At 56.3% G+C, this 11,353-nt stretch overlaps 1 protein-coding gene across 7 annotated transcripts in view; it reads right to left on the bottom strand.

The window, feature by feature from the left end:
- Positions 1-1,911: 1,911 nt before the first annotated feature.
- TDRD12 (tudor domain containing 12) overlaps positions 1,912-11,353 on the bottom strand; it is a 70,292-nt gene continuing 60,850 nt past the window's right edge. For 5 of the 7 annotated variants that reach the window (XM_072749906.1, XM_072749881.1, XM_072749883.1 and 2 more), the window contains 8 exons: positions 9,953-10,045; positions 7,875-8,047; positions 4,598-4,701; positions 3,147-3,207; positions 2,942-3,055; positions 2,706-2,859; positions 2,554-2,620; positions 1,912-2,181 (listed from right to left, as the gene is read on the bottom strand). In XM_072749906.1, coding sequence (XP_072606007.1) covers positions 2,087-2,181; positions 2,554-2,620; positions 2,706-2,859; positions 2,942-3,055; positions 3,147-3,207; positions 4,598-4,701; positions 7,875-8,047; positions 9,953-10,045 — 861 coding nt within the window. In that variant the 3' untranslated portion in view covers positions 1,912-2,086. Of the gene's footprint in view, positions 2,182-2,553; positions 2,621-2,705; positions 2,860-2,941; positions 3,056-3,146; positions 3,208-4,159; positions 4,384-4,597; positions 4,702-7,874; positions 8,048-9,952; positions 10,046-10,490; positions 10,953-11,353 lie in introns of those variants that run through there. The other 2 variants (XM_072749903.1, XM_072749909.1) reach the window with 2 other exon arrangements.

Here is an 11,353-nt window from a genome sequence, read left to right as displayed (position 1 = left end):
GCAAATGTTTTACTGCCTCCCCCACCACCCCCACCGAAGTACTGAACCCCTGTATTTTACCCAGGACGTAGGAGGTGGGTCTGCCCCAGGCTGGTGTCAAGGGCCAACTGCAAAGCTGAGCACCCAGAGCCACCTGCAGCCTGCTGCCCACGGCCGGCACCACGATCAGTGGCCAGCCTCGCAGCCCCCCAGCCCCAGCCCTTCCCGGCACTCTGGGCAAACCAGAAAGGGCAGCAGTAGTGAATAAAATTCTATTTTGCATTTGGCACTCAGGGAAAATAGGGTCGATAAAATATGTGAAATGGCATTTCTGTGAAAACACTGAAATTTTATTGATACACCGGCAAGACATTCACACCACGATTGACTATGTGAGCAATTTTAGAAGCAGAGACACAAAACTACTTTTACTTTGCATTTCAGAAATTTCCCCCAAACGTGAAGTCAGTATGTATTAACAGAAGCCAAAAACCCTGTTAATTGCTTACATGTCACAAGTCAGTGTGTATGTCCCATAAATGCTATTCAGAACTACAAACGGTACATTTAAATCACTGAAAAAAAAGAAATCAAGATTTAAACACCTGGCCCTGCTCCGCCACTCCTGGCCCAGGAGAACCTGCGCCCCCGCCCACCCCGCCCCGATTTCTGCAGCTCTATTACTTGCTCTTATTATTTGCCATGTTTTACAAGAGAGTGAATATAAGCGGGCGTCGGCGGCAGGTGGCCAACAGCCACGGGAAACCGGTGCGGCTCGGCAGCCCGGCCCCAGCTAGGAGGCCTCCCCGAGTGGGAGCAGGAGCTCGGGGTACATAAGCCGACACCTGCTGGGGCCCCTGCAAGAGCTCCGCAAGGTCCAAACCTTTGCCAGCGAAGACCGCGGCACTTCCTACCTCAAGAGCTGCCCGAGTTAGCAACAGAGAGGCCGAGCACCCCCGTACTTCAGGCGCCCGCGACACCTGCCGAGCCCCCACGGGAGTCCCGGCTGCCCAGCGTGCCCTCCCACCCGCGGCCGTGGGCTGACCTCCCTCGCGGGGCCCCACCCGGCCATGTCCCCGGGTAAGGGAGCAGGGCGAGGCCACGCGACAAGGTCCTATTTTACAGATGAGGAAACTGAGAGCCAGAGTGGGATCCTGACCTGCTCTGGGCACAGCCTGGGGACAGGGGACCTTTTGTGCAAGCGGCGGCTTATCTATCGGGCCGTGTGTGCTTTCTGATGGGTCGTGAGAATAGAAGTCTTGCTGGCCGTCCCTGCGGTCACGTGCGGTCACCGATCCTTCCTGCGTCCAGGCAAAGCCGTGGGGCCCCTGCTGACAACGGGCGCAGGGGTGGTATCTCGCTCCCCTTTGCAATGCCCCGGTCACTTGGCAAGTCGGGCTCGGGGGCTCCTGCAGTTAGGTGGCGACGGCTGCAGGCCTCCCCCGAGGACTCGGACCCCGCGGTAGCCCCCGGCCTGGCCCCCAGATGGCGTCGGGCTGCTGCCAGCACCCCCCCACCTGCCCAGGTGTCCCGAGTCCCCTCCGGGGGCCCCACACGTCCTTTTCCATTTCCACTGAGCAGGAGCCTGGGCCCAGGGGCTGAGCAGGTGCGGGCGGTTCTGCAGAAGCGGGGGCCGCACCTCCAGGAGCCCGGGCCCGGCTGGGGACCGTGGAGGTAACCCCGCTTTCCCCCGTGCTCTGTCCGTGGGCAGCCGGCAGCCCCCCGAGAAGAGAGGCGGTGCTGCGTGAAGTCTGCACGGGACCCCCAACCACACGCACACCCCGGTTTAGGGCAGGCCACCAACCAGGTCTGGGCGGGGGGCCAATCCACCCATGCAGGGGCACGCAGTGCCCCCCGCCGCCCCAGGGGAGTGTGCTGGGACGGGCTCCGTGAGAGGCAGGCGGCCGTGGGGGCGGGGGGGGGGGGGCGTGGGCCGACTCCGAGCAGCCCCCTGCCCCTCCGCCTGCCTCTCACCAGGCCCACCCAGGGCCGCGGCGGGACACCGGTCAGCGTGGACCCTGGAGGCCAAGCCGCGTGTGCGTGTCCGCGTTTCTGAGCTCCGAGCCACACGGCACGCCCCGCGTCTGTGCGCCGCCGGGGCTCCCACTCATTCGCTGTCACTCCAGTCTTCCCCCGACGGCTCCTCCCCGCTCTCGGTCGCCTCTGCCACTTTGCAGGGCAGGTTTTTTTTAGAATTCGCAACTACAAGAGTTTGGTATTAATGAAAAATCTGTTAATTACAGACTAGTTAGCAACACCCCCCCCCCCCCCGCCGTTATTCTGGCCAGTGCAGGAAAAGTCCGTTAGGGTCTAGAGCTCTACCCATCCTGATATTTTCATTATTTTAGGCAAGAAATGAGCAGGGAAAGTCTGCCTGCTTAGAGAGAGGTTATTCTCCTGGGAAAAAGATCTGTCAGAGTGTCACAAGAAGGTACGCTTCTAATTACGAGTGGATACCTCCTCAACCCGGAGCAGGTGCCACCAGGGTCACACGAGGGCTTCCTGTTGACGCCCACCCCCAGGGCCACGGCCAGTGGCCAAACCTCCGCCAAGCCGAGGGCGCGCCCACCTTACCCTGGGGGAAGTGGCTGTCCTCTTCACATTCTTCCCAGTGATCGAAATCAAAAGCCACATTAGGATTCTGTTCAACGGAACGGGTGACGCTGAGTGACAGGCTAGGTCAGGCTCGCTGGGGCGCGGACACCTGCCGGCTCCTCCCCACTCACCCTCTGTCTGAGGAGGCTGCACCACGACGCCCTCGTCTCCTTTGCAAGGGTGATCACAGGCTCCTCGTTTGTAACTGTGCACTCGCAGGCATCTTTCACGATGTTGGCCCGCAGCTCCAGGTCGGCCAAGTAGAACTTCTCTCCGGCCCAGGCACTAGAGCACAGAAAGAAGGTCGGTCTCTTAACGTGTTACAAGCGACTCCGATCTAACTCTGGCGAGACACACATGAACCTACCTGAAAACGACTCTATCTCTGAAATATTTACATGCGTAATCTTTTACATCCCTTATTTTTATCTTCAGTATGACCACATCGTCTTTTTGGAACCATTTGATTTGTGGGTGGAAGCTAGGAGAGAAGACGGTGACTTACGTGGGCACCACTGTCCGTCCGTTCGCGGGGCGGGTGGGGAAGGGGCCCCGGCAGCAGGTGGACGTACCTTTTCGGAGGCTCTGTGGTTCTGCTAAGGGAACAATCACTCGTGTTTTCAGGTAACGTTTCTGGGCAGAAAGTCAAATGTTCCAGTAAGTTATTTATCCGTACCCGTGCACTCTACGTACCTACGTGTACTCACTCTGTCCATGCGACTTTTCGCTGAGGAAGTGCTGACAGCCTCAACTTCCAAGCGTCCACTCGCAAGGAATAATTAGCAAAAATTAAAAATGCACGACCCGAAACGGAGCAGTGTTACCACCAGCAGCCAAAGGCTTCTCTGCGGTGGCCCCCGGCCACCTTCGCCTGAGAGCAGCAGAGGCGCCTGCCAGAGGGGAAGTCATCTGGTCGCCACCGTACGTGAGGAACCAGTGAACGTGACACGTCCTAAAACAGCATCTGAACTCGGTCTAACACCCCTGAATCTTCCATCTGAAGACGTGAGCAAGAATGTGGCCGCCTTAATCATAGTCAAAGACTGAAAGCAGCCTCCGTGTCTACCAACAGGTGGACGGATGTGCAACTTGTGGTGTATTTGCGTCACAAAACACCACTCAGCGGTAAGAAAGTCCCCACCGCTCCTTGCGATCATCTGCGTGAGTTTCACGGCGAGGGAACGCCAAGTGAGAGAAGCCACAGGGGGTAGACTGTGTGCTTCTGATCAGCAAAACTGATGGTGACGGAGTCAGGACAGCGGTTCCTGGGACGGGTTTCAGGCGGGGAAGGTGCATGAAGGGGGTTCCTGGGGCTCTGGAAATGTTCGAGCGCATCAGTGGACACGTACACACGTGTCAACGGCTCTGATGAGCGTTCGCTCAGGATGTGTGTACTTTTCTGGATGAGCGTTATACCTCAATTAACAAAAAGGAAAAGTTTTTAAAAAATATATCGGAAACTGAAATGTCAAGAGTAGAAAGTTAGGTAAGACCAGTCTATGTCACCTTCTATAGACTTCATCCAGAAGTGGGAAGCGCCGATGCTGGAAAACTCCCAAGCTTTCATGATTTTAAGGGAGCCACGTTTTTGTTTTTTTTTAATGATTTTATTTATTTATTCATGAGAGACACAGAGAGAGAGAGAGAGAGAGAGAGAGAGAGAGAGGCAGAGACACAGGCAGAGGGAGAAGCAGGCTCCATGCAGGGAGCCCAACGTGGGACTCGATCCCGGGTCTCCAGGATCACATCCCGGGCCGAAGGCAGGCACTAAACTGCTGAGCCACCCAAGGATCCTGGGAGCCATGGTTTCTAAAGATTTTTTAAAAATTCATTTGAGAGAGAGTGCGCGAGTGTGTGTATGTGCACGAGCAGGGCAGGGGCAGAGGCAGGCTCCCCGCTGAGTGCGGAGCCCGACGTGGGGCTCCATCCCACGACCCCGGGATCATGACCTGAGCCGAAGGCAGAGCGTAGCCCACTGAGCCCCCCAGGCGCCCCTCAGTGAGCCATGTATTAAATCACCAACCATGCTTTTGGATTTCTGGGTTTGCCTGGGCATCAGCACCTCCTTCTGAGTCGTCCTGCCGTGGGCTCTGCGGACGAGCAGCATCTTCTGCTGGAGAAGGCACGCTAGGTGGAAGAGGTGCAGGTTAGCTCCGAGTCGAAGGCACCGCAAGCTCGGGCTCTCTACGGGGCCCTCCCAGCTCGAAGGGAGAGGCAGGCAGCAACTGACCACGAGGTGCCAACCACACGGCCAGACCTGCGTGGGGCCTGCGATTCCTTCACAGAGGATGGTCAGGGCCCCAGCTCCGCTCACTGCCGCGCCCCAGTGGCGAGCCCAGGGCCGATCCCGGAAACACACGGGCACATACAGGCATGAACTCATTTGCCAAAAACGTTCCCTTTCAAACCATTTACCTTTGAGAATAACCAGCTCTGCTCCCCTCTTCAAAATGGATAAAAGGGGAGGAAGTAAAAGCCACCTGTGCTCCCCTGCCCTAGCTCCCCAGCACCTCCTCCCCGAGACACCCCCTCCCCGGTTGGGTCCCATCCACAAACCTCTGCACGAGCAAGCATCACGCCAACTATGTAGAACACACGTGCGCATCCCTTAAACACACGCACCCTACTCCACTCACTTCTCTGCCCCTTTGATCACAGTTAATAACTAGAGATAGGTCACGCCACGTTAGTACAGAAGGGGCTGCCTCGTCCTTTACAAAATTTTAAGTTTTTTTTTTTTTCTTTTGAGGAGGGAACTACTTTTACGTGGTTCAATGTTTTGAAATACAATGAAAAGGTCGTACACAGCGGAACATCTCCCTCTCGCCCGTTCCCCAGCTGCCCAGCTGCCTTCCTCATGGGTGACAACGTAATTCATACTTTCTGTGCAGCCTGTTAGAGAGTTCAAGCCTGAACGAGCAAGCCCATACGCACACGTCCATGGTGAGCGGGGGTGCGTGTGCCTCCAAGGGGACTGCTGGGTGACACGCACGGAGCCCATGTGCGGCACCTCACAAGTGGCGAAGGCAGCACCTTGTGTTCCAACCACCCAGGCAGGGACCCCTCCCCGGGCCTCGTCCTCCCCACTTGCAGCACCAGACCCCCCGTCGCACACTCGACTCCACCACGGCTCTCACTCCTTCACCAGACCCTCACCCGCTGGGGTTCCACCCGTCGTCGCACAGCCACCAAGCTGTGACTCTTCTCCACAACCGGCCAACTAGCCTTCCCCCGCTTTCCTGAGCCCCGGGCTTACGCTCCCCATAATCCTTAAACCCGACGTGTCCCAAACCAACTCGGTATCTCCTCCTCCCCAATGAACACCCCGAAACTGTCCACCTGGCCAATACCCTCACCGGCCCAGGGCTCAGAATTAGACAATCACACCCCCGATGCCCGTCGGTCACCAAGCCCCCTGGCTTCCAGATCTTTCACGTCCCCAGGGTCTGTCCTTTTTCCCAACCTGCTGCGAGGACGGCACCACTCTCCTCGTTCCGATCCCGATCGCCACCACGGCTTCCCAATCCAGCTCCTGACTCGGAGGCCCCCCGGGGCAGGCTCCACCCCCGTTCGCAGTCCTCTGCACGGCCACCTCGCCACCTCGTGTGTGAGCCCACAGGCGTGCAGGACTCCCGCACACACAGAACCGAGGTGCCGAGGGCAGAGCAGAGCCGGGGCCCAGGTGCAGCTGCTGGGTTTCACAGAGGTGACCGAGCCTCGTTTCCATCGAGTCCACTCAACTCTCAAGACACGTTTTTAAAAGAATATCTTACAAGCAAGTGTGGAGCCATCTGTTTCCTCCAAGCCTGTAGAACGGACAGGTCTCCTAATCCCACAGGCCCAAACGCATTAAGGTAAAAACTAACGACTTCAGGCCGGAGTGCTTGAACCTCTGCGGGCTCTTTGAAAAACCCTCCCGCGCTCGTCTGTCGCCAGGGGCCCCGCGGCGGACGCCAGGGATGCCAGGGCTGCCAGCTGTGCGCGCCCGTCGGGCCTCCTCTCGGCAGCCTGCGCCGGGAAGCCCTCCCCTGCCGTCTGGGGGTCTGTCCCCAGGCCTCCTTCGCTGCTGCTCCTCCTCGGGCCCCCCTCCCGGTGCCCACGGCCCCCCGCCTCTGCCGGGCTCAGCCCTCAGACTCTGGCACTCGCTCCTCTGGGCTCGCACCCAGGCCCGGGCCTGCCCACGGGGCTCCGCGGAGCACAGGTCACCACCAACACTCAGACACCAGCTGCTTCGCGCCACCTCCAGGGGCCGCCCGGGCCGTGCCCCCTTGGCACGGCCTCAGCCCCACCCCACCTTCTCCACACCGAAGCCGAGCCCCTTTGGATGGGGTCGCTGCTCTGCTCCAAACCTTCTCATGGCTCTACCTCCTCGGAGCAGGGCCTGGTCCTCGCAAATGGCCAGGGGCCCAACAAGATCTGGCCCTGGGCTGCTCTCCCGCCCTTCTGCTCTAGTCACCGCACCTTCCTCCTGTTCCCAGGGTCGGGGCGACAGGCCCCCTGGGATGGCCTGGGTCTTGCCTCTCCCAGGGGCCCTGACACCACGGGTCTCTGCGCAGCTCCGTGACCCACTCACGGCCCTTCCCCCCGTTCCCAGAGTCAGGGGCGACAGGCCCCCTGGGACGGCCGGGGTCTCACCTCTCCCGGGGCCCCTGACACTGTGGGCCTCTGTACGGCTCCGTGACCCATTCACAGACCTTCCTCCTATTCCCAGAGGAAAGGAGGACGTGTAAGAGGTGGAGGAGAAGGTGGTGGAGGAGAAGGTGGAGAAAGTGGAGGAGGGACGTGTAAGAGGTGGAGGAGAAGGTGGACGAGGAGGAGGAGGAGGAGGAGGAGGAGGAGAAAGAGGAGGAGGAAGAGAAGGAGGAGGAGGTGGTGGAGGAGGAGGAGGTGGTGGAAGAAGTGAAGGAGGAGGTGGAGGAGGAGGAGGACACAACTGCGCGTGAGTCACACTCTCTCTGACCCGGGGGCTGGCTTCTGTGCTCAGAAAATCCACCTGACGACACTTACCACAGGTGTGTGCTTTCCTGCATGTCAATAAACACTAACCAAACCTTACTCTGTGAGACATGCGGGTGAAACAATACGCTGGGGATTTGTTTTATGATATTCCACCAAAAATAAAACTGCACATTGAGGTATGGATAAAATTAGATTCCCCAAGTCTGAGAAATTATTGGAGGTGAGTGATGGAAACATGGGGATTCAGAAACCTACCCAACTTTAAAAAAAAAAAAAGGCCCCTATAAACTCCTGTTCTAGTCCCACCAAACGGCACCTCCAAAGGGAAGATTAAAACTCACAGGGCCTGGCTCAGGCTTCCTTCACCAGCTGGCATTTTAGCTCCTTCGTATAATGTCTTCAGCTGTTCTGTATGCTCTGAGTTGTCAACGCCCATTCCCATCGACAAAATTTCAGCACGCACGTTATAATCAATGACAGATGTTTTCAAGTTTGAAAGTTTTGTAATGTGCACCTTGAATCAAAGAAAAAGTGTATTTGTGGGAACCGCTCTTTGAACTCTCAAATCAATGGAAAAGGCTCTTGCGTGACCCAGCGCTCTCACTGTGCGCCATGCTGGGTGAGCGTGGGCTCCCTTCGCAGCTCCCAGGTGATTTCATAACTGAGCGTACACGTCAGGTTCTTCCAGAGCCCACTCCCACCCTGCAGAAGCATGATGGGGTCAGGGGCCAGGGGGCCCCTGGGATGCTGGGACCACACACAAAACTCTTAGATCTTCCTGAACAAGGAGGACCCTAAGGCTCAGAGGTGCCAGTGCCCAGAAAGGGCCTACGCCAGGGCCCTATACCCTGTGTTCTGGACAGATTCCTCCACTGGTTTTCTTCTGCAACCCAAATACTCTCATCCATCTTAATTTATACAAAAGATGAGGTTCTGCAACATTGTGCTCCTCCCCTCCTGTCAATGGGAGGTGCAGACCCAGGACTGGGTGTCCCTTTCACGTTGGGGGAGGGGGGCCAGGCTGAGACCAGCTGGAGACCTTCCTAAGTGAACACTGGGAACAGGTTCCCACCTGCGCATGGCAGAAGAGCCTCTCTCCACTCAAACTGGGAGCCGAGAGGTGTGAGTGGAGAAGGAAGCAGGTGTGGGGGCTGCCCTCCCACGGTGCCATGGACACCGCTACACGAGCTGTGGAAGCTGACTGACGGGTGGATTTCTTTTTTGCTTCTTCATTTCCTTAGCTATAGTTTTGAAAATCTCTAAAAAGATTCCATTTTTTCTCCCAACCGAGAACCAGGATATCGACTATTATGTAAACCAAGACCCCAAATCTTCATCTGACCTGCACCGGTAATCTTTATCTTCTGTACTAAAAATCATTGTCTCCTCTGAACCCTTAATCTTACACCCAAACTCTTCCTTGTAAGTGTTAAGGCTTCTCCTGTCTCATAAAAATAACTTTCAGCAGAACAATTCTTATGAACTGAATTCTTGTGTTATAAACATACCAGGTAAGATTTAAGTCCAATGGAGCAAAACCTCAAATTGAAAAGCAGAGTTCTTGGGGTGCAGGCAGATAGAGGGGGCGATGCTGGCATGGGAGGGGATGCACAGAGGCCCCACGTACAGGTCCTGGTCTGACACTCAGTCCTGCTCACCCCTATGTCAGCTCCACAGGGTAGGAGTTTATGTTCACGGACAGAAGCCAAGTGTCCCGCACAGGACCCAGCACACAGAGTAGGTGCTCAATAAATATTTGGTGAAGGAATGAGATGGAAACTGCAAACATAATAAAACCTATCTCTGAAAACCCAAGGACTAGAATCCTCCACGTGACCGATCCCATGTGGGCACCTCCGTTCTGACATGGGGCTTCCCCATCGGTGTGGACAGTGTGACGTTGATTCACAGTGTACAACCAATGCTTGAAAAAACAATGGGATAGAATCATAATATCAGAGACTGTCACAAGGAGAGTTTCATAAGCTTGTCTCCCTGTGTGGGCGCGCTGAGTTGTAACATAAAGGATTCCCTTAAACAAAAAACCAAATTCATGACCCAAATAACATGGGAAAAACCCCGGCTCTCCCTAAATAGAGCCTCCAAATCCTCCATTTATTTGAGACAAACCATTATTCAAGCAACAAATTAGAATACCAGGAATAATTTTAGGAGTCCATCCCAAAACAGACTTCTTTTAAGAAAACCATATACTTGGGGCACCTGGGTGGCTCTGTTGGTTAAGCGATGGCCTTCGGCTCAGGTCATGATCTCGGCCCTTGGACTGAGCCTCAGGCTGGGCTCCCTGCTCAGCGGGGTGTCTGCTTCTCCCTCTGCTCCTTCCCCTGATTGTGCGTGCACGTGCACAGTCTCTAAGTAAATGAAATCTTAAAAAAAAGAAAGAAAACTGCATACTCACCATTGGATCCACCCACACTGTATTTCCCAAAGCCAGTATCACTTTGGCATCGTGCAATTTTCCAATAATTTTATGATGAATGTACCTGGTAACCTAGGAAAAGAACCACTTATGTAACCTCTCTGAAGCTTTAGGAAAATATCTTACTCGGTGTAGGCTGTATAGTTTCACAAAAAAAGTTTCCATTGAATTTCACCTGAGTCTCACCACCACCACCCCGTGAGGCAGGTGACAGAGGCCATCATGTCCCTGCGCGGACAATGATAGTAACAGGGGAACTTAATAAGGACAGAGCAAACAGCACCTGTGGACCCCCACAAAATGCAGCCATGCGTCCTCGCCCCCCTCTGTGAACAGTCACCCAGTCTGTCTCTGGAAGCTCAGAGCCTGAAGCACCCCCGGAGCTGAGGGGCCCCGGGTCCGAGCACCCTGTCCCGAGCACGGGGCTGCTCTTCTCTCAAGGACGCCCCTGGCAGGCATGGCATGTCTCATTCTCACTCTGACCGAGATAGGAGGGAGCTGGCTCCCAAGATCAGACTTTTTTTTTTTTTTTAAGATTTTTTATTCATGAGAGACACACAGAAAGAGAAAGAGAGAGAGAGAGAGAGGCAGAGACACAGGCAGAGGGAGAAGCAGGCCCCATACAGGGAGCCCGACGTGGGACTCGATCCCGGGTCTCCAGGATCACACCCTGGGTGGAAGGCGGCGCTACACCGCTGAGCCCCCCGGGCTGCCCAAGATCAGACTCTTCCATCGCCCTTGAAGCTTGCACATTAGTTTGAAAGACTACGCATGGAAGAACCTTCCGCGGCACGTGCCCGGAGGACACTGAGGACACGGAAGGCAGGCGCCGGCCACGCGGTGAGCAGCCTCTCGAGCCTGCGCAGCGAGGTCGTGTTCATCTGCTTCGTGAGAACGCTCACCCGGTTATTCCCTGGACCGCGTCTGACCTTGTTTATGATCCAAAGTGGTTTTACTTTGCGATGGTTTATTCCACATCCTATTAGCCGGATGATAAGAAATTTAACCTTCGTTTGAAGAGTCAGGAGCGTCTCAGTAGAGGACTCACGGCTCCAGGGAGGCGCCCCGGGGTGGCTGCACCGTGCACCACGCGCTCTCCTCCCTGCCGCACCTGGCCTGCGTGGTGACGCCCCAGCGCCTCAGCCTGGAGGCCCACAGGAGGTGTCCCTTGTCACTCCCTCTCCCGGCCCGGCCTCCCAACGCCAGGGGAGGCACCTGGCCTCGCCAGGGAGTGTCCATCGCCCCTGCCTGCCTGTGACAGGGGCATCCACTGCTGCTTCCCAGGCTCACGGCCACTTTATTTGGCCCTGATGCGTCCCTCACACCGATTCTGAGACTGTGAGCATGAATGGTGACGACGGCCGTCTGTACGAGGGTCTT

The sequence above is a fragment of the Vulpes vulpes genome, chromosome 1 (genome assembly GCF_048418805.1).
Source record: "Vulpes vulpes isolate BD-2025 chromosome 1, VulVul3, whole genome shotgun sequence".
Lineage (NCBI taxonomy): Eukaryota > Metazoa > Chordata > Mammalia > Carnivora > Canidae > Vulpes > Vulpes vulpes.
Note: the sequence above shows the minus strand (reverse complement) of the source record. Positions and strands in the feature narration are given on the sequence as shown.